Here is a 24519-nt window from a genome sequence, read left to right on the forward strand (position 1 = left end):
GGCGGCCATTTTGTTTTAAAGAATTCAGTTCTGGATCCGTATCTGAGACATGCTTGGATTGATCGAGTTCAAACTTCACACACACAAGGTACATCATGTCACAAATATGTATGTGCATTTGTTTCATGATCTCATTAACGATAGCCAAATGGCGGTCGCTTTAAGGCCGAAAATGCATTGAAATCGCACATTTTCACCATTCCGGACCCGGATCTCAGTTATGCATGGACGGATTTCATTCAAATTTGGTACATACATTAAACATAATAGGACCTTGATGCACGTCATTTTTTTTTTTGGATCGGGTTCGAAATGGCCGACTGGCGGCCATTTTGTTTTAAAGAATTCAGTTCTGGATCCGTATCCGAGACATGTCTGGATTGATCAAGTTCAAACTTCACACACACAAGGTACATCATGTCACAAATATGTATGTGCATTTGTTTCATGATCTCATTAACGATAGCCAAATGGGGGCCGCTTTAAGGCCGAAAATGCATTGAAATCGCACATTTTCACCATTCCGGACCCGTATCTCAGTTATGCATGGATGGATTTTGTTCAAATTTGGTACATACATTAAACATAATAGGACCTTGATGCACGTCTTTTTTTTTTTTCGGATCAAATTCGAAATGGCCGACTGGCGGCCATTTTGTTAAAGAATTCAGTTCTGGATCCGTATCCAAGACATGTCTGGATTGATCAAGTTCAAACTTCACACACACATGGTACATCATGTCACAAATAGATATGTGCATTTGTTTCATGATCTGCTTAACAATAGCGGAATGATGGCCATTTTAAGGCCGAAAATGCATCAAAATCACATATTTTCACAATTCCAGAACCGGATCTCAGTCATGCATGGATGGATTTTGTTCAGATTTAGCACAATGTGTTGTACATATGCAGGTGCATTTCGGTCATGATCTGCTTTGAATGTATATGTCACTCAAATATGAACGGAACGGGGACGTGTCATTGACAATGACTTGTTTTACATTGACTTGACCAGATAAGGGTTAAAGGGCAGTGGTCATCGGGTGTTCGAATTTCTAGTAAACAAACAATGTATTTTGCAGCGTTGTGTACATCGTTATGAGTACCATATCGAACAGGACACTGTGCGATGACCACCGTCATTTAATGTATGCTCCTACCTTGATTAAATATGACTCTTGCATTTGTTTCAGCATTGCACGTTAGATTATGGCAGTTACACAAAGGATCTATCAGCGGTGTCACCAGATCTATCTAGTGTATTTATAATAGACAATTCACCAGGAGCGTACAGAGCTTTTCCAGGTATGGTTCTGCATATGTGTTCTATCAGGGACGTCCACGAGAAAAATTCACTTCTTGGATGTCAAATCTATGGGGTCCTTATATTTCCTGAAGTTCTCTCACATTCATACCATTGAATATTTCACAGAATAGTCCTACGACTCAAATAAAGGGTTCAACTTTTAAAGCGAGAGGGTCGTCACCTGCTCACACGTGGGAATTGAGTCCCAAGCTATGAAAACAACACTCACTAAAAATGCAAAGGCTCATGGGTAGACGCTTGTTTGTAAACAATAACATGCTATGGCCACCTGACACATGCGTAGGTGACGACTCCCCCGCTTTAAGCATGTTGTCCGAACTTCAAAGTTGCATACTACTTCACATGTCACTACTTCACATGTCACTACTTCACATGTCACTACTTCACATGTCACTACTTCACATGTCACTACTTCACATGTCACTACTTCACATGTCACTACTTCACATGGCAATAAACAAAATGTATCCAGTAGTACAAGTTTAAGGCCAGAATAAAAACATAATTTTTACTTTGTATTCATCTTTTCTTGCAGATAATGCAATTCCAATTAAATCATGGTTTTCAGATCCTAGTGATGTTGCGTTACTCAACTTATTACCGGTATTAGACGCGCTCAGGTTCACACACGATGTCAGATCAGTTCTTAGTCGAAACCTTCATTTGCATAGACAGTGGTTACAATAGTAACAATTCTTTCAAGAAAAAATTTTGATACAGTGTATCATTCAATGGCTTCCATCTACGCAGCATTGGTTAAGCAGATAAGCTAACGTAGATATTTGCAAGCTTAGTCGCACCGAGGTGTTCAGTTCTATCGTCGGAGTGCTACTTCATGGAAATCAAGATACTAGTATTATGTTTGAAATTTTACGAACTTTGCAGTCAGCAGAACGTTTTGAAATATTTTTTTTTTTTCAAGATAACAAAATTTGTTTACTTTTTCCACCATCTGTTTAACATGGATAAGATACTTCCTAATCAGTTGAAAACTTATGAGTTGCATTGTGGACCCCCTAATCCATTGTAAAAATAGTTGAATGTCATGCAACTTGACTTGTGAATTGTACTGTACTTCCTAGCAATTTCTGAGTGACTCCCTAGCTCCATGTATTTTTGGGGGGTGGACTCCTTAGAAAACTTGAAATTAGTATTGTTTCCATGATTCATTTCTTAATTTTTTAATAATGAACTTGTGAACTCTCTACATAAGTTTTAAGTGTTGCATGCGAGTTAATACTCAACAACTGAAAACAGTGACCAGCCAGGTTGATCTATAGTGTGATAAAATATATTGATGAAGTTAGTACTTACTGAGCCCCCTAGGTTGTCATGTTACAGTGCTTCTGAAAATGACAAATAAGATTTTGAGAAAGTATAATGAGATTTACAACACACCTAGGGGGCCCGGACACCTCAGGTATTGCTGTGATTGAAAGCAATATTTTGATAATGAGATGCAATACACAGATTAGTTTTGATAGATTATGCATGTCAAATATAGTTTGCTTGACTGCTGAATAAATGTTAACATGGAAGTCACCTTTTTATAGCTTTGTGTACATCCACAGTACTAAATGTGGTCTTATTTTGTTTAACAAAATCAGTTCATTGGAGGTAACAATAAACAATTTTGTTGTCAGGTCTATTAGCTATTCCATGTGTTTGCTGCACCCCCCTGGGATGCTGGGGTAAAGGACTGTTTAGTTTTATTGCTGTATATTGCCACATTAATTTCTGAATTTTTTTTTTTTTTATGAAATTTGATTATTTTTCAGAAAGTAGGAAACTTTATTCACTTTTAATTAACTTTAAAGAGAATCATTCTCTACAAGTCCTCATTTGTCTTCTTTCGTAATCACTACACTGGAACCTGATGCAATCAATGCAGTGTATGTATGAGTTTCTACCTTATCTGCATTAGCATTAATTTTTAAGGCTCTCTAACTCCATGAAATGTATCTGCCATTATTGCATATTTTCATGTTAATCTGGTATTGTTACTAGATTAACATGTACGTACAAGCATCATCTACCAAGATGCCACTGAATAGCAAGTTCTATTGTAATTTTACTGTTCTTCCTTTGTTTTATTGTTTACGGTTATCTTACATGATCACATGTTCCAGTTGCTGTTATGTATGATCCATAAACACTGACCCGCTACAGCGTGTTATGTACACGTGATGGCTTCGTTCGTAGTAAACTTTCTTTTCACTTATGATTGGTCACCTGATAGATATGGTTGATCACATTTCTGCAAATTTGAATAACTGACATTTTGTGTTTCTTGGGGGTAACAAAATTTTCGACAAACAATGCATAAAACATAATACAGATTAGTGATAAGAGATTATTTTATTCTGTGTCAGAATTGTTTAATGAGATATTTGTCTCTTCTACAATTGTTGTGGAGTCGTTGGTGCCTTCATGCTTGTATAACTAACATGAAGTTAAAGGGGCACTTCCAGTTAATCCTAATCTCTCAACAAATTTACTTTTTGGATTAAAATGACAATGGATAACAAAAGATAAACAATAGTGTCCAATGATTCTTTGGTGCAATCCCTGGGATTGGAAGTTTCCCCTTTAAGTGTTTTACACACCTAATAGGATGTGGCTATACTTAAAAGTTTGAAAGTTGTTCTAAGTGACAACAAATTGATACAGTTTATGATTGACAAATGAAATCACTTTTGTCACGTTCTGGGAGATTGTAGTGAATGAGAGTAATCTATTTTGCTATTGTTTTGAGCATGCTAAGGGTAGAAAAAAGAAATCCTATAAGACTATAAACTTTATTATCATTTTTACCTTGCCCGTACCATCAAAGATGGAAGGGAAAGGTATATTAAGGGAAAGATTTTGTCCGGCGTTGTCGTCGTCGTTGTCGTTGTTAATAATTGTTATTGTGTGCATGATAACTTTACTAATTCTATTCCAAACTTCATCAAACTTGGTCACCTTGTTCATCAGTATAAAGTCTTCCCTGAGTTTGAACAACAGATGTCCTGTATGAAAATATCGTGCAAAAATTGAGAAAAACTGATAAAATATTTCGACTGTTTCTACTTGACTGATCACTGGTGATACACATCAAAGGTCACTGATCTCAGTGGAGTTTATTACAGAGTATTGCATACTAACCCCTTTGGTTAATGAAATTTTAATTTCATAAACAAATGGGATAATTGCCAATTATCATATAATACTGGTTAAATAAAATCGAAATAACAGTGGATAGCTCCCGTAGGGGGCGTCCTTCCCCTGTCATCTGATTTGCATACTTCCATTTTTAACCACGAGATTGATTCACGGTTGAAATTTGGGCTTGCCAAAATATCATTGTTTTTGCGGTGGAAATACATTGTTACCACCCATCAACACAGCCACCGAACTATTAGTGTGTCAGGAAGCTCTTGTGGACATCAAGAACTTCGTACTTAGTCACCTTGAGTAAAAAATTGTAGTTTTAGTAACGAAACTCAAAAGCCCGCCTTCAGTTTCAAGATGGCGGAAAATATGGATACCGGAGAGTTGAACACCGTTCATCCCAGCACTTCGGATTCAAACACTTTCGGACGAAAGTGTGAAGAGTGCCATATATCGATGCTCACTTACGATGATCACCGTATTTGCATTCCATGTGGCAGAAAATGTAATGGGCACATCAACTGCGGTGTTTGCCTCGCCTGGCCGATAGAAACTTGGAACTGGGATTCCCGCCTACGCAAGTCAACGGGAAAATCAGGAAAGAAGAAATCCAAAAAAACGTCATTTGGAGGAGTCTTCGGTTTCATCGGTACCAACCAACGCTGAGGACGAACTATTGGCAGACGAACCCAGCCAAAAACGTCCAAAGGAGACTGACAATGAGCAAAGTGTTATAGCTCATTTACAGAACAAGGTGGATCTACTGACCAGAAAAATTAAAGTTTTGGAAAACCCAGTAGACGAAGAGGTACCACCAAAAGCATGGAGTGTCAGCGCTCTCCAGGCGGAAAAGAAAAAATCCTACACAACAGTGGTGCGAGAAAATGTTGAAGACGCACTGGCTGAGGCAGGCGTGATTTTTTCTACTGAAGATGCTACAAGCAACGCGGGGGAGGCCGGCTCGTCGAAAACCACAACAGCGAGTGGTACCGACAAGGAGGACCCCGAATTCAAAATCCGCTCCGATGCTATCACGAAAGGTGCGGTTATGGTCAAGAAAATCTTACCTCTACCGATTCCACCGATGGCGGACGCCCCACGTTTCTCGATCGGTTTGTCTACACTGCCGAAAAAGGACACTTTTACGACTTCAGCAATGCTACCATGGTCTCCCCGACTGACACAGGGCGCTGCTATAACACAACGCGTGATCGGAGGAGGCAAATGGGATCGTGAAGTTACCGAGAAAACCGCTACAGCCACCAAGGACGACTTCTTGGGGACTAACCGGGACGATTGGAGCAGACGCTACCAAAAAGTCATACCGCCCGCTGATGAGTGGAAAACACCGGTCGGTACCGACGCCAGCCTGCGGGTCATTCCAGTTTTTATCCACATCCCCCCTACGGATGGATATTAAGGTTATGACACCCTATGGATTCAAATCCACCATTCAGGTGTCGGATTTTTGTTAACTAACACACCCCCTGGAACTACTGATTTGGCGTATACGGATGGGTATGTGAAAAAATTATACCCCTCGGATACACACAAAAACAGAACCCCTCGGAAAAAAAGCAGTGTGACTTGCAAGTGGCCTACTTGGGTCTTCTAATTATAAAAAAGAAATTGGTAAATTGGGATGGTATGTTGCAAAGAGCAGTGCAGTTGGAAGGAGTCAATAATTTTTTTTTGGGGGGGGGGGTCTGCACAACTAGAGTGATATCATAATATGACGACGTCACCTAGAGGGATGTTTGTGTCCCACATTGTTTTGTGCACCTAATTTGCAAATCAGCCCGAAAATTAGTTGAATGACTTTTGTCATTGGTGTTGATTTTGTTTTATTGTGATATGTCTCTAGTAATTGCAATGTAGAAGTACGTTCAACTGAATGGCCAGGTAATTTGCAGACTGATTCACAAATCATATGTATGAAGCAATATGGCGCTCGGTGTAAATGCAAAAATATACATCTAGAGTGCATATATACATGTAGAGTGTTGTATACCGGTAATAACATTTTTTTATTGCTCATAATTTGCTTTATACATAAAAGCAAGCAAGGTCTAATGACTATTAGTAAAACTTGAATACACAGGTTTACTGCTTTGGATTTAATGTCACAAAAACATTAATTTAAAGTTGTATATATTATGTTTTATATTTAGTTGAAAGCCCTTTGTAAATAGGTTAATTTGACCCCCTTAACTAAATCCAAAAACAAAATCCAGGACAACATCTATGGGTTTTAAGTTGGGAAAACAACTTAAATCCCATGATGCAACAGTGAGTAACTTACCAACATTGGCCTGTGGAGTCTGGCTGCACATTAAAAGCGTAAACTAATGAAAAGAAATGTTATAACACAGCGAAACTTAGCGAAAAAGTATTGTGATAACAGTAGAACCTGCCAGCAGTACAAAAGTTCATACTAGTAGTTTATTTACAATGTTGAATTGAGACTTTCTAAGTTGTTGAAAACTCAAACCAACTGGTTTCAGGCCTTATAATGTATGCTGTATAGTAAAACATATTTCTGAAAAGAGGAAATGATCAATTTTCAACAAAAATTAAAACATAATACAACTTTAAAACCTAAATGTTCATATGATATGTCAAAAGTTTGATAATTATAATTGTGAACAGTCCTCAATACTTTTGCCCTGAAATATTGAAACATTTTGGTGTGACAAAAGACACAAGTTAACCAAATAATACATAATGTATGTATTTATGTATTGTCAACTTCAGCTAAGGGTAGGCATGGGTAGACACACTATGGACACATGCGTAGATGACAACTCTCTTGCTTTAAATGTCAGTGCGTGAACTCTGGAGGTCATTGCCCATCGTCACATGTAATTCAAACATGTGGTTATCAGTTGAAATGTACATGAATAATGTAATCAAAGTGCGCTGCCAAGAGTTTATTATATTATAGTAAAATTTAAACATTGCGCATGATATGGTATGTTATTGTATGGTTTAAATTGCATATTCACTTCATTTCGAATAAAATAATTCATAATAGGAACATCGATGAAGTATTTAAAATATTTTCCCGACATTCGGTAGACACCTGACTACTATCTTTTTCAATGATTTAAATGCGCACATGTGTAAGTTTGCGAAATTATTACGAATGCAACATTATAGAGTCGGTAATATTGAGATACTCACAGACCCAATACCCCGGGTCAGTACCCTAACAATAGTAAAAATAACTTGAGTTTGCGTAATTATTATGAAAGCAATTACAATGTTGAAATATTCAGAGCCGGTACAATATTGTAAACAAAATTGTGTAATTAGAAAAGCCAGTACAGAGTTGTGTACAAGTTGCGGATATCATAACAATTTGACTAGAACGACACACAAGGCAAGAACAAAAGGGGTTGCTAAAGTAACGTGCCAAACTTCGGTCAACATACACTTGATGTCAGCATCGCAGCACAGCAAGTTTTGCAAAGAAGTACTTGAATTCAATTGCACCCCAAAATGATGTTGCTGATCACTCAGTTGTCGCGGCGTATGTTGTACCAAATTTTGACCTCGGCTTTTTTTTCTAAGTGCATGCGACCTCTCACCAATGTATTAAAACATTTTGAATTTATACTTTGCGTGATTATATTTGGTCTACGCGGAACATTAAACTTTCTAAACATTATCTGAGACCATGCATGATGTATATTCACAAAATCATATTTTATATTATGTACGTCTTTCATTCCAAGGCTCAGGCAAATAAAACAAATGTTCTTCTGCCAACTATTATAGACTAGTTTCCAAGCTTTTGACTAAGGCAAATTTATTTAATTTTCCATTGGAAATTTTTGTGATTCTTGTAATTTCCCAGTCATTCATGGACTTGACAATAAATGTGAATTGCCGTGCAAGCCTAGAGTTAGAATAAAGGGAATGAACGCGAAGCTTTCTAATTATGCCAGCCAGTAAAATACAGAGATTTCAAATATTATAAATAAAATGTATACAAGTGTTGTAATGTCCTATGTAATAGCCACATTTCGAGTTGAGTTTATTTTAATTTATAATGTGAACTATTCCAGTTCATGGATGCCAATGAAATTTGAGAACAACTGAAATGTACAAGTAAGTCAGACTCTTTTAAATGAATGTATCAAGTATACACATGAATTATTTGCCCCAACACATTGGTTTATTCTTTATTCTAAGTTGCGACTGATATGTTTGTGTGGGCTTGATCGACACAGTCGCAGAATAATAAATAGATTTTCTTGGATTAAAACAGTTTGCGAGCAGGGGTACAGCCACGTATGACTGCATGCATTTTAAAAGGGGCGTACACCCTCCCCCCCAGGTCTCTTGGCTGACAGTTTTTTTTTTACAAACCTACCCCTTGGAAGCTTAAAAATTACGACCGCATGGATTCACATCATCTATGGGGAGTGTGCATGATATGAAAAAAAAATATCAAAAATTTGACCCCCCTCGGAATTAAATCATCTGTAGGGGTGTGGATATAGAAAAAAAAATAGTCAAAAAATGACACCTCTCGGAATTGGACCATCCATACTTTTTGTAGAAATATGACCCCTCGGATTTAACCCATCCGTAGGGGGGGTGTGGACAAAAACTGGAATGACCCAGCACGAACGACCTCTCGGCGTACAACCACCAGAACTGGAGCCATGCGTCCGGGAAATGGTCGCCGAAGGAAGTATAACGAAACATCCACTCGGCAAACCACAAGTTTACATCCCGTATTGCCTGTCCCAGTCAACGCTATGTAGATTGGAAAACAACGTTTGGGACACTTCTCTTGCATTAAGCCATAGAGAATTTTTCACTACTACTACACAAATTCAGTTAGCGAAATTCAAAACGGGCAACATCACCAAGGATGAACTGTTTAGCACATTAGAGCCGCTGTTGGTCGCGACTAACGTCGTCGACGCTGACATAATACAGAGTCACCTCCAGTTACGAGCGACTATTCAACACTCTCGCCGTGCAGCAGTTTGGTCCGCTATGCTAAAGACAGCCGCCAACGCTGAAATCAAGAACGAATTGGCGACGATCGATTTCAGAGGGACCAAATTATTCGACGGAAAACTCAGCGCTGTGAATTCTAAGTTGAATGAGAAAGCAGCGGCAAAAGTTAACCGTGTGATGATCGAAGGCGCCTTTAAAGCCAAGCAAGCCGCTAATAACAGAGCATCGCGACCAAGGCGAAGCCAGTTAACCAAGCTACTACGGGTCAGCCCAAGGGAAACGCAAAGGCAAACCCGAATCAGGCAAAAGGAAAAAGTGAAAACCAGCAGCGACAGAATAAACAATTCTCGAAACAGACTGGTAACACTAAAAAGTCTTCCTGACTATACGTCAGCAAATATGGTAATGTATCAAAACAAGGTGCGATTAAACATGTCAAATATTACTCAAGTCTCCGAGTATTTTTGTCAAACAAATCAAACCACAGATCCCCTTACACATATACCACTTGCATTAAACGATTCGGTTCAGTGCCCAGGTCGGCGGGAACCAAGTCGTGCAAAACATCGTGCATTAAGCGATTTTGTTCAGTGCCCAGGATGGCGGGAACTCAATCGTGCACAACAAAAACACGGTCGGCCGCACCTCAGGTCGGTGGGCGATCGTATAAACAAACAACCGGCCGAATGCGTGGACCTAGGGAGAATGACGCATCGACCGGTGAAAAAACAGAAACCCGTAAGGCAGAGTCCCTACTCCCCTCCAGGTTGGAAAAAAAGGGGGGAAGGACGTTAAACGGGGATATAACGCCGCATTCACTCCAGGGGGAAATGGAGAAATCGGCGATGTCAATGTATACCGCCACAAGCGACCGAGGGTTGGTGAGTCCCTCGACGCCGGTGGCACTGCGTCTGCAGAAATGTATTCCCCGGTGGAAAGAAACTATAAACGATCCGTATGTGATATCGATAATAACACACGGGTATCGAATACCGTTGATAAAAGAACCGAAATGCAAAAAAAGAACATGTATTTCGGGGAAACCGGGCTCTACTCAGTCAACAATACTGAAAGAAAGCGTGGAAATACTACTCGAAAAAAAGGTAATTCAGCGGGTACAAAACCCGAAAAATTCTTTCATCTCGAGGTTATTTCCCGTCAAGAAATCCAACGGTGGGTACAGGCTGGTGCTGGATTTAAAGGAGTTGAACAAATTTGTGAAGAAAGAAACGTTCAAAATGTTAACTCCGGCACTAGTGAGAGCGTCAATTCAAAAAGGGGACTGGATGACGTCCCTCGACTTGACCGACGCTTACCTGCACATACCAATACACACAGAAAGCAGGCGCTTGTTACGATTCGTGGTGAACGGTGTAACGTATCAGTACACCGTCCTACCTTTCGGCCTGACGTCAGCCCCACTTCTGTTTACAAAAGTTCTACGCACAGTGGTGGCGTTACTGCACAAGAACGCAGCAGACGTCAACCCCTACTTAGACGACTGGCTGATAAAAAGTCAAAATCGGAACCTGATTTGTCAATCAACCGAGCGGACTGTCAGTCTACTGTTAAAGCTAGGTTTTCTGATAAATATGGAAAAATCAGAATTAATACCGACGCAGAAAATAGTCTTTCTGGGCATGGAACTGGATGCGGAGAAAGGCATGATCCGACCAGCCCAGCACAGAATCGACAATGTACAAAAAATGATACAATCATTTCTAAAACAAAAACAAGCCACACTACGCCAGGTAATGCGACTAGTGGGGATGTTAACTTCGATGAGGGGCTTAGTACCGAGAGCGGCGCTACAGTCCAGACCGATCCAACGCCTAGTGTTAGACGCACAGTTAAAAATGCGACTATCAAAGGACGGGATAAAATACGAAAAACCGGTACTGTTCACACCGGCCTTTCTGGAATCACTTCCGTGGTGGGGCAACCTCAAGAACCTCACGGCGGGGATTCCCATGGACAAGGCGAAACCGACAGTAACGTTGGTGACGGACGCATCCATGACGGGCTGGGGAGGGCACTGCATGGACGGGATTGCACACGGTCAGTGGAACGAAAAACAAAGGAAATTTCACATAAACCGACTGGAAATGCTAGCGGTGCAGTTCTCCCTGCAATCCTTCAAAAAAGCGGTAAAAAACCGGGCCGTGTTAATAAGATCCGACAATCAGACTGTAGTAGCTTACCTCAACAAGGAAGGGGGAACGAAATCACAGTCGTTAAACGACCATGCTGTAGCAGTGCTAAAGTGGTGTGCACAAAACAAAGTCGAGCTGATGTGCAAACATATACCGGGAGTCCAAAACGGTGTAGCGGACTCGCTATCCCGGGGGAAACCCTACGACGACACAGAATGGGAGCTGTCACAGACGGCAGTAAACCTAGTGTTCGACATGTGGGGGGAACCCCAGGTAGATCTGTTTGCAACACCGGAAAACAAAAAACGTCCCGTTTTTGTGACGCGTTATCCGGACAAACAGTCACTGACGTGGGACGCACTTCAGATGGAGTGGGGCGGAATGTTCAGTTACGCATTCCCACCATTTCCATTGATCCACCGAACGTTACAAAAACTGGAACAATCGGAGAACTCGCACATGATTCTAGTGGCACCGAACTGGCCGTCTCAGACTTGGTTTCCGTTACTGCTGTCTCTGCTAACGGACCATCCGAGAAGCCTGCCACAAGAAATCACGTTGACACAACCCGGCGGTTATACACCAACCAACCCGGAGCTGTACCAACTTCACGTGTGGAAACTATCCAGCAATTTAGAATTGCGCAAGGGTTTTCAAGCCAAGTGTCGCAAACAACGACGGCCGGGCTTAGGGATTCCTCAAATGGATTGTATCAATACCACTGGGAAAAATTTCGTAATTGGTGTCTTGCAGGGGATAAACATCCACTCTATCCCTCTTTGCCCCAAGTAGCGGAGTTTTTTTCTTATTTGATCAACGAAAAAAAGTTGAAACCGGGGACAGTAGAAAACTATAAATCGGCGATCAACTCTGTACTCAAACTAAGCCTAGACAAAAACATTTCGGATGACCCGACAATCTCCGATCTGTTCAAGGGCTTTATTACACAGGCGGGCCCCATTGAGAGGTACAAAGCACCTGCATGGAGCTTGTCAGTAGTCCTTGAAGCGCTACGACAATTCCCATACGAACCGAAGGAATTGGCGTCACTACAGGACTGGACGAAAAAGACTGTTTTTCTACTAGCACTCGCTTCAGGGAGGCGAGTTAGCGAAATACACGCTCTGTCATTTGAAGACAATTTTACGGTGTTTTATCCCGATAAAGCGATTTTAATGACATCAGTAAAATTCAGAGGAAAAAATCAGAAACTGCACGAGACGGCGACTCCGATCGTTATCCCGGCACTGAGCAATATTTCCAATGAAAAACAAGACAGAATTCTTTGTCCGGTACGTGCGCTAGCTTATTATAAGAAACGTACTTCCGGGGTCAGAAGGGGTCAAAGGTCGATGTTCGTTTGTTACCAAAAAGGTAAACAAAGCTCAGCGGCGTCGAAATTCACGTTAGCGAGATGGGTAAAAGAGACGGTTTACCACGCTTATAGTGATAAGTATTTGAGCACAGAGGCAGGCAAAGTCACTGCCAAGATGCATGACTTAAGAGGCATAGGTAATACACTGGCATTTGCTAGCGGAGCTTCTTTAGCCCAGGTGCTAGCAGCCGGGTCCTGGAAAACTAGCAACACTTTTCTCTCTTATTACCTGAAAGACCTAGCGGCCGAGTCACAGGGTCTACACTCGTTAGGCTACCTAGTGACAGGCCAAGTTGTAACGAAACAATAGGGCATGTAACTTTCCGCAACTGCAAGAATTATTCAGTTAGCGGGAGTTATACAGTTGGGGGGATGGAATTTTTTCAATTCCATAATCAGGTGGGGTAGTATTTATCTGCCAAGAGATATTCTCTGGTAATCTGTCCCATTTGTTTATGAAATTAAAATTTCATTAACCAAAGGGGTTAGTATGCAATACTCTGTAATAAACTTTTAAAACTAGCGCCGAAGGCGCATATTAGTTTTTATGTTTATATAAGAGATTGCATACTTACCTTCCCACCCAAAACCACCCCAGATAAATAGCTACGAATCAATATCGTGGTCAAAAAGATCTGGAAGTATGCAAATCAGATGACAGGGGAAGGACGCCCCTACGGGAGCTATCCACTGTTATTTCGATTTTATTTAACCAGTATTATATGATAATTGGCAATTATCCCATTTGTTTATGAAATTAAAATTTCATTAACCAAAGGGGTAAGTATGCAATCTCTTATATAAACATAAAAACTAATATGCGCCTTCGGCGCTAGTTTTAAAAAATATGCATTGTTGTATGTGTTCAATGAAGCAATGATTTATCTTGTAATAATATCCTTGGTAATGTATCTCAGAATCCCTTACTGGGTTTCAAAACCAACTCATGGAGAGATTGCACAGTCTGATACACATTTGCAAACCTACCAATAAATCTTTACATGAAACAAGATGTCAGAAAATCAATATAAGCACTGCTATGAACTGGGTGCCAAACTTTGATCAAGATCTGAAGTTAATAGAAAATCTGTTTAGTTCAAAGTTATCAAATCAAAAACAATACATAAAAAATACATAAAAAGCAAAACATTTCATCCACATTTTAAAAAGAAAATTGTTCTAAAATATATGTATTCTGTATTTGACAAACAGTTCATTCGACAAATGAAAACTCACAGGAATATGTTTCAGCTATTAGAACAGAATAATAGAGTTTTTTTAATACTAGTTTAAAAACTTACTTCAAACAAAGATTGCAGTGTTTGAAGATGTAGGTTCTCAGGAGGCAACAGTACTGTTGACTTCTCCCTCCACTGGACACCAACTAACTATTTAAAGCAGAGCTTGCAACATGATAGCTATTCATAAAGGGTGTTTTTTTTTTTTACTTTTCATATAATACAGTAGTCACACAATGAGGCAGTTCATATTTGTCTCAGTGAATCATTAATTTTTGACAGACACCTGTACAAAATACTTGGACAAAAGCCAGCTAAGATTTTCTGTTATCTTGCATGTTTTATGAATCTATTCACGTCTAAATGCAGCACTTTTTTTTTGCAATGAGGCATTTGTTTTTATACTAAAATATCTGAATTACTTTGAATAAAGCTGGAAATTATGTCCCTTAAAATAATTAAACAAATAAGGCACCAATGTTTTTGTAAGATATTTACATCTTTAAAGGACATTCGGTAGACTGATTCCCCACTGTTAGTTCAACCCCAAAACTTTTTTGTATTCAAAATTAATTATGACAATGTATATTTATATTGAAACAAACTATGTTAAAGGGAATTATATTATATAACAAAGGGCAAGGTCACCAGAGTTCAACTATGTTACTTTAATTTCTCTGCACTGTAGTTTTGACTTGTGAGACAGTTAACATTCTTTTGTATTAGTGAATTGTGTTTATATTGTTCAGCTCTGAAGAACCAATCAGAATGCTTCCTTTGCAGCATTCTGTGATTGGGCGGGTAATTTGACCCCGTCGGTTAAGCTGGACAGGATTTCAATTGTCCTTGACTGTATTGCTGCAAATATTTCACTATCGAATAAAAATATCCCAATTTTCATGGCAACGTACCACATAAACCCTTGCATCCCTTTCTGACAAATGTTTTCAAAATCAACTATTTCTTTTGTTGGCAACACACCTCAGAAATGGGCATGAGCTACAATTTGTTTTAAACCAATTTATATTTGCGGCATCAAATGAGTATACGCATGATAATATGGCATATACATATTTAGTGATTATAATATGCAAAAGGCTGGAAAATAAATATTTTTTGAAAAAAAAAATTATTTTCCAGCTGGAAAGGTAGCGTTTAAATATCCTAAATTGTTATCCCATTTGTGTGCATTGGTACAACTAGAATCATTTTGGTTCAATGTCGTATTGTTTAAAAGTACAAAAAATGTAGCACAGATATTTTCACGCATTCAGATCTAAGTTTCTCCTGTTTGGGTATTTGTTGAAAAAAGTTGCACAAAGAAAGGGAAATCAGAAAGTGATCACCCACGTTTGTCAGTGGAACTCTGAACCCACTGTGATTTTTGTTGAAGCCTCGTTTTTTTTTTTTCAACCAATGTGTTGTATGCAGAATTCTTTAGAAACTGAACACTGTGATTTTCAGAAAGAATTACATGTTTCCTGAATGATAATTGTATTTTGCTGATGAAAAAGACCATATTGCTTTTATTTTAATTTTAGATGATTTTGTTATTAATAATATTTACCAACTGTCAGTTCGTGAGTCTCCCTATGATATGACAAGTACGTAATGAAAATAAACTGGCATTCTGATATGAAATGAACTTCTTGTGTTTTCTGTGTTCTCTGATAAATGTCGTTATCCAAAATATTGGTTGATCTACTCTCAGGGATGGGTACATGGTGAAGGTTTCCTTTGAAATGACATCTTTATTGCATTGCATTATGTGTTTTGTGTATGAAAGTAAACTGAAGCATTAGGGGTGCGATTGTACATCCTGTCTAACATTTTTTGTTATGCAGTTGTCTACGTGAGGAATTATTTCAAAATACAAATATTGTATTAGTAAAAGTGATGTTATGTTCACTTTAATGCATGTTAAAAACTGGCATCAATACAAGTAATGTCATCATTCTATGATCTCTATCTAATTGATGTCATCGTCTTTGTGATCAGACAAGTAATGTCATCATTCTATGTTTCTATGCAAGTGATGTCATTGCATTAGATCAGTACAAAATGATGTCATCATTCTATGTGTTTCTATGGAAGTGATGTTATCGCATTAGATCAGTACACGTAATGCCATCATTCTCTATTTCTATGCAAGTGATGTCATCACCTTTGATCAGTACAAAATGATGTCATCATTCTATGTATTTCAATCCAAGTGATGTCATCATTTTTGTGATCAATACAAGTAATGTCATGCTACTATGTGTTTCGATGCAAGTGATGTCATCATTCTATGTCCACTAACATGGCCATCAAGAAATAATGTTCCAGCTAGGTGGTCTATATGTTGGAGGGTAGGATGTCTAATTACAAGAAGACTTTGTGATGTTAAGTAATGTAATTGAACAATGTTCCATGGTGTTCTTTATGTGCACATCTCCATAGAACAAAGTGTATGTGAAATAATATTATAAAACTGGCGCCCTCTGGTGGTGATCATAACAACTACTGAGATCCTAGTAGAGCTTAATTATTATTTTTATTTTTGGGGTTATTTTTTTATTAAATATGTATTGGTAAAAAACAAACAAATTGGATTTAACATATGTGTTCGATGTTCTTAATGGATACAGGTTTTATGCCTGGATCTATCAAGGTGTTGGTAAAAAAAAATATTTTTTTTTCTGTATTTTTCCAAAGAATCAAAAACATACGAGTTTGAGTAGATCACATTTGTTTAGTATGGTAAAACAGTCCTAAACAGTTAAAAGTGACCTTGTCGGTGATTAATACATACATCGAAAGGCCATATCACAAACAATGTTTTTCTTTCAAGTCACTAGCTGACAATTGATAGTTATTGTGCACGTAATGTAGCACTAAGTGAAAGTATATGTGAAGTATGTATATCATTCAGGTATAGTATAGAGAATAAATTTTATTTCATTTTTTTGGCAACACTAACTCTCACTCAGCTCTTATCTAGTAACTCTTATATTCCTTGTATATAGCAACATTTATGTATGTTTGTTGCAATTAAACTGATGAAAGAAGCGTTGAAACCATGATGATGTACTGTGGAATACTTTATTTTCGCTGGAATTAATTTTCGCTGAAAAGGCTTTTTGAGCGTTTTGTATGGAATTTATTTTCACTGATTTCTGATGACTTTAATGTGAAATATAGGAAAAAAAGTATATTCACTGGATTTTATTTTCACAGAATCATCCCTTCAGCGAAAATAGCGAAAATAAATTCCAAGCAGAAATAAAGTATTCTACAGTACTTTGCTTTTTTATGTCGTTCTTCTGTAATCACTGGTATATTTTGAGTTGTATGTAAATTGCATGGGCTATACTGGTTCCATTTCTATGTACACTTGTAGACTGTTCACAGAAGCGGTAAGATAGGATTTTTTCTTTCTGGGAAGACTAGTACTGTAAGTGCATTAATTATTCACTGGGTTTTAATTTTGCTATTTTTGCTGCTAAGTAAAATCCTCTAAATTAAATATATGTGAACATGTAAGATAGCAATATAACTCATTTTTCCCTTCCTGAAATTAAATCACAGTGAATATGTTCAAAACATCAAAATAGTGAAAATAAATGGCATTACAGTACATGTACTAGATAAAAAAAAAACATAATAAAGATGGAAAGATAATTTAGTTGCGCTGAAATATGAAGAGTTAACCTACGACCACATCATCAAAATTAATGGTTTATCCCTAATATATTCAAATGACGTCGATGATGACGACGCGTTGCTATAGCTACTGCTTCAACTACCACAGGAGGGCGCACTTTGGCGCAAAATTTGAGTAGTCTGCTCCAGTTCACAAAGTAAAGCTGTGGAATTAATTCTCCGGGAGATTTTTAGCTCAAAAAGTTATTTGATCCAGTTTTAAGGTAATTATCGGCGGCGAAATTTGTTGCAAGTATACGATGTGACATTTTTTTATGTAAAAATTTTTGGGAGTATGTTGATGTTTTTATTCACTGTTGATAAGCTCCGAGTGAGCAGACGACAATCAGAGACGGTCTGAATTGGTCAATCCCTGTCGGATATACGCTCCCCACTAACCAAGAATTGGAAAATGCACATCAAGCAACCTAAAAACCGCATGTGACGACGAAAGTTTCAAGCTGACCAAACCATGATATTCTATTTTATGTAGCACTTGATCGAGAGCACAATGTCATCTAAAACCAAGAGAAAATCTGAAGACGAATATGGGATAATTCGACCATATTTCACAGAGAAAGAATGGAATGAAACTTCCGATTATGAGAAAATGAGATTGAGAAATATCAAAGAGAATTACGAAATGATGCTACAAGTTGGTAAGAATTTTGATTAGAAGGTCTGAATCGAAATGTATGTTGCTAAATTATATACTTTTTCTATTTTGGTATTTAGAAAACTTAGGTGAATACATGGTAAAAATATGTTTGATATTACATCACAGATTCGTTGTTACAATTTACATATGATGCACATCTTGGATTATTTGATGAAAGAATATTTTATTTAAACTGTATTCATATGAAAAATTTAAAAGTTGAGAGGTCGCCCACTTACAAGGCAAAATGTTATGAAATTGCCTTAGCATATAGGAATCGTATCTAGGAAAAATTTGTGAAAGGCGAAATTCATGCCAGTAATGTTTAATAATAATAGCTTAACATTGAAGTGTAATATTCTTGAGTGAAGTTGAAGTAAAACAATTAATAGCATTTTTAAATTACAAGAAGTTATTGCACGATCATATTTAACATCATCATACTTGAACCATAGGATTATCTGCTGTGAAACCCGAATTTATGAACGGTCCTAGAGGTAGAAAGCGTAAAATAAAAGTTGAGAGTGACAGTGAAGATGAAGAATGGGTGCCTGGATTTGACAACAGAAAGACAAAACAAGGTATATATATACAAGTCAACATGGTCATGTACATTGTAAAATAAACTAAAATGGCAGTCACCAGGGGCAAAATTTCGGAGCCCACTGTTGTCAAAGAAGGGAGGTCAGACACATTCAAAAAGGCAATAGGAATGGGAGATGAAAATTCAGACAATTATAAGTTGTAGAATAGTGGTGGCAGTGTTGAATGTGTTTGAGAATAAAGTGTATCATAGTATGGATGAGTCATTCTTCTTTGAAATTCAATGTTGCTGATTTGTTTGCTGAATAATGCATTAGATCATGCGATGAAAGTCTTAATTATGAAGGAGGCATCTTGTTGTCATGTCCAGATTTTGAATGAGACTAATTTCAAATAAAAACATTTGGATTAAATTATATTTGGGCCCAAAAAATAAAATCCTATCTAACCATAGACTTCTTTTCTAAGGTCTATGATCTAACCTACCTGCTTTTTAAGTGCAATTTATTACTACACAATTTATTTGGGGTCGTTTTTAAGTTCCTTCCCTTAATCCCATATTTATATTATTATCTGAAGCCAATAATAGTTGTATTTTTTCTTATTTTCAGTTTCTTTTACATCTCCATATAAAATACCAGTAAAAACGATAGAAAAATGTGATAAAAAACAAGTAAGTATATGTTACGATCACGCTATACATTTCTGTGGCCTTTTTTGAAAATCGGTGTATTGCACTGAGCCCTTATATTTCTAATATATCAATAATTTTGTGTCAGTTTATATGACTTTTCATCAGCCATGAGTGGTTATTTTATTATTTTTCAGAACTCTGACAACTCTTGTTATGATTCAGAAAACTGAAATTAACTTCGGTTAACACGGGGGAGGGGTAATTTGGTGATATAAGTCTGCATTAACTTTGATGGTTCATTTAAAATCATCAAATGTATTTTGCTACTACGATAATGTAATTGTTACTATTCTCCTACACTATATAACTCTGAATAAATTTGGTTTTTGCCCCTAGTTACTTTAAGTATTTTGAACAAATAATAGAAAACACAACTTCAAAGTTATGAACAAAGTAAAAAATCACATCGGTAACTTAAAATTATTTTTTAATTTGACTCATTTTCCCACGAATCTCAAAATTTTATACACTACTTATTTGTTTGGCAGATTATTTAACACGCTTCTAGACCTACTGCACTATCATTTTAATGATTAAAAGTGATCAGAAGTAACAAATTACTGGTCATTTTAAGTATATTGTAGTTGATATTAAAAACATACTTGTCTTACTCAAGTTTATTATTCATACTTAGTACAACTAGTGTTGATTTTATATTTATTTAACGTATTTAGAAACCTGTTGGCAGGAAGAAAGTATTCAAGAAAATAGATGCAGAAAGCAACAAAAGAAAAAACAAAGGTGAATTGGCATGTTTTTGTGGTGATAAAACATGTCCATGATTGAAAAATCTTATATTCATCTGTACATACCAGTAGTCTAACAATATTTCTAGTGTGTATGCAGTCAGTAATTGTCTATTTCAAAAGTACAATTTCAAAAAAATCTATGAGTATGTACAGTATGGACATTCATCTAATTTTTCTGATTAATAATTCTGATATAGTTCCCTTGGATACAGTATCAACTCGGTATCCAAAAAGACAAACAGAAAGAAAAAGTTACATGGAAATAGAAGCTCCTGATGATGACCATTTTATTTGTGAGTAAACTTTATTTTGACTGCAGTGAGTTACATGTCTTTTTAGCCAGCATGCTATTTTAGCTAATTTAGCTAATCTGTAATTTCGCTAATATAAAGAAGTATCTAATTTAAAGGAAAATAAGTTCTCACAATAATATTATTGGTCCTTGGCTAAACTGAGATTCTGTTCATTCATGCTTTGAGTAAAATTTGTTGAATAGGTATTTCAAAAGTAGTTCAGTAATTGCTATGATCAGTTGCTTCATCTGTGTTCTGTCCAACTTATTTCTGGAATATCACCTGTCAACTTAGTATTACTGTCAAACTTGCCAATCTACCTGGTACTTGATTTCTCATTTTGTAGGTAGAACAGTTCAGTTCAAATTAAACCTTGTGCCCTTCTGATGTTTGAATACAACCTTATCTCTTATCTAAAAAAGCACAGAAATACTATATTATATAAAGTGATCGGAATAGACACATTAATATTTTATTATGCAAGTAAATATTTCCTGTTTACTACAATAACTCTAGTGTAGTGTCCTTTGCTCTTTAACTGGTATAACCAGTGATGCTGAGGTTCTCTTAAATTCAAAAATACTTAACTCCACCCATAACCTTTTCCTCAAAAAAAAAGTACAATGTCACAGGTGTTGGATTTTTTGACATTGTATTGTATTGTATTACATGTATGTAATTCCATTGTATGTATTTACAGATTGTGAAGACTGTCATGATTTTTTTGAAGGAGATTGCCCAAAACATCCACTGCAAATTATCCCAGATAACCCGATACCCAATGGATTTAAAGGAAGCCATGCCAGAAAGAGTTTACCAGATCAGTTATCAGTTGGCCAATCTGGAATAAGAACTGCAGGTCTTGGAGTATGGTGTGAACAACCTATACCAAAAGGAGTTAGATTTGGACCTTATAAAGGTGAAATTGTAGATGAGGAAAAAGGATATGACAGTGGTTATGCCTGGCAAGTAAGTGATAGTACACTACTTTTGTTATAACGAATGATATACAGATATATATTATACAGATAAATATATATATATATATATATATCAATTCAGTTCGTTGTGAAAATAAATGTAAATTTGTTAAATATCGAGAGAAAAAAATCATCATAAATAATCAAAAATAAATTTACATTATTTAATAAGTCTCTATGAACCCAATGACAAAATAAACCTTTGAAATAAACGTTGGCAAGGCAATAAACTACAATTGTTACCAGAAGTTGATGAATATTTTAGTGGGCTGAGTCATAACACAAACATTAACCAGCAAGAGAGTACATTTTTGATTGGTGAAACTGAAGAACTTTTCTATTTCCAGGTTTCTGAACAAGACAAGAAAAAATACTTTGTTGATGGGAAAGAGGAAACCAAATCAAATTGGATGAGATTCATAAACTGTGCCAGAAATGAAAGTGAACAAAACTTAGTTGCATTCCAGTACCATGGTGAAATATATTACAGAAGTTTTAAAGCTATTTCCAAAGGATGTGAATTGTTGGTCTATTATGGAGAACAATATGCCAAAGAATTAGGAATCCAAATTAAATTTGATGAAATGAAAATGACAGAAGGTAGGTGTATTTTAATTTTAATTATTTCACTGAATACACTTGTACAGAGTGATAGTAAAAAGCAAAAGGTACAAAATCTTGAAAGTTTTGCCTGGTACTGCCATTTGGCCCAAATCACACAACAATCTTGAAAAAAAAAACTATGGGCCTGGTAATCAACAAATAGAATGTTTTGGTTAATTTCAATACAAAAAACAACAGTTCAAAAATTAAATCATTATTGCCACTGGGAGCTGTTTTAATATTTGTCAGTATTCAGGTGATGTTGTATTGTGCATTTATATGGAATATGTCAAACAAGCTTTTATTTGTTAGAACTGCAAGGTTATGTAGGCTATCCAGTATTTGAAATACAAACTTAAAAGAATTTTAATTGGAAGTGCCTTACTTTGAGTAAATGTGCATATCTAAAAATGTGCCTTCAACTTTTAAACACTTCCCATATCACATTAGTGAAGTTCACTTACCCAAGTTAAAATGAAAACAAAACTAAATTAATCATAACTTCAAAATGTTCTCATTTATTTGCAGATGGTGAGTCCTATATTTGTACCAAGTGTGAGAGAATATTTACAGATCCAAACTATTTGACAAAACATTTGAAATATCAACATAGAAACTATGAGTCTGTTAAGAAATATAAATGTGATCAGTGTAAATACTCTACAGATATAAAAGGTAGCATGGAATATCACAAGAGAACTCACACCAATGAAAGGCCATATAAATGTGATGTATGTGGTAAAGCATTCATACAGTCATGTGACCTGAAGAGACATCATAAAATCCATACTGGTGAAAAACCTTACAAATGTACTCAATGTGGAAAAGCATTCAACCAAGCAACTAACATGGACTACCATATGAGAACACACACTAAGGAAAGACCCTATAAATGTCATGTATGTGGACAAGGATTCAGTCAGTCAGGTGACCTACAAAAACACCTTCGTATTCACACTGGTGAGAAACCTTATAAATGTGAATATTGTGATAAAAGATTCACTGAGTCAGGTTCCCTACAAAGACACCTTCGTATTCACACTGGTGAGAAACCTTATAAATGTGAATATTGTGATAAAAGATTCACTGAGTCAGGTAACCTACAAGTACACCTTCGTATTCACACTGGTGAGAAACCTTATAAATGTGAATATTGTGATAAAAGATTCAGTACGTCAAGTGAAGCCAAAGTTCATGTCGTCATTCACCACACACATGAATATCCACACAGATGTCAGATTTGTAAACATGGATTTATTACACCAGCTCAACTGAAACAACACATGATTAAACACACTGAAGAGTAACAACAATCACAAATATATAGCTTTATAATGCTTTTCATCAGTTAACAAAATTGTTTTGGTGAAATTCACAAGCAAATTTGAAAATTGTTTACTTGATGTTGTAGTCTGCACAAATTGATATGCAAATGGTTATCATGATTGGAGTCCTAAGGAACTCTTACAAAATAGTCTTGTACATTTTGTTGGAAGATGACCTGACATTTGATGTATATAAATGCAGCTAAAAGCTGATATTTTACAAACACAAATAATATTATCTATGAATTTTTTACTCATAACTGCAAGAATATATAAATTAGGTTGATTATTAAAAAAAAAAAGAACAAAAACCTTGTAAATAGTATGTGCTGATACATCCAAAACACACAGTCATGTATTTTTATAACCACAATCGAATATGTGTAATATAACAAATTTAATAATTTTCTGTAATTTTTGAAATAAAAATGCTTTTTTAAATAATAATATTTGCAACTTCGTTCTTGACTCGCGAAAATGTGTCCCGTGGCCTGTTTGACTTGGCCTCAACTTCACAATGTGTAATACCTACATAGTTGGCCTCCCTAACCCACCAAAATTAATTACAATAAAAAATACCAGTCGATTGGTTTATTAATGCCTTTACATAAATAATATAAATCATCTCCAATAAAGAATTATTATAATATTAAGGCCAAACGTATTGTGACAAACAGTTCGCTACCCTGCAGGCTGATGTTAAATCAAATACACTAGTGTCTTTGGTTAAATTAAACCAGTCGACTAAAGGTGCCAGCAACACC

At 36.6% G+C, this 24519-nt stretch overlaps 1 protein-coding gene across 1 annotated transcript in view; it reads left to right on the forward strand.

Annotated features, from left to right (window-relative positions):
* The window catches only part of dullard (dullard homolog), a 30349-nt gene extending 14478 nt beyond the window's left edge, over positions 1–15871 (forward strand). The window contains 3 exon segments of the mRNA NM_001164948.1: positions 1197–1308; positions 1866–4139; positions 14890–15871. Of these exon segments, the coding sequence (NP_001158420.1) occupies positions 1197–1308; positions 1866–2017 (264 nt within the window). The 3' untranslated portion in view covers positions 2018–4139; positions 14890–15871.
* Positions 15872–24519: the final 8648 nt, after the last annotated feature.

Source organism: Saccoglossus kowalevskii, chromosome 15 (assembly GCF_978046115.1).
Source record: "Saccoglossus kowalevskii chromosome 15, keSacKowa6.1, whole genome shotgun sequence".
NCBI classification, from domain to species: Eukaryota; Metazoa; Hemichordata; class Enteropneusta; family Harrimaniidae; genus Saccoglossus; species Saccoglossus kowalevskii.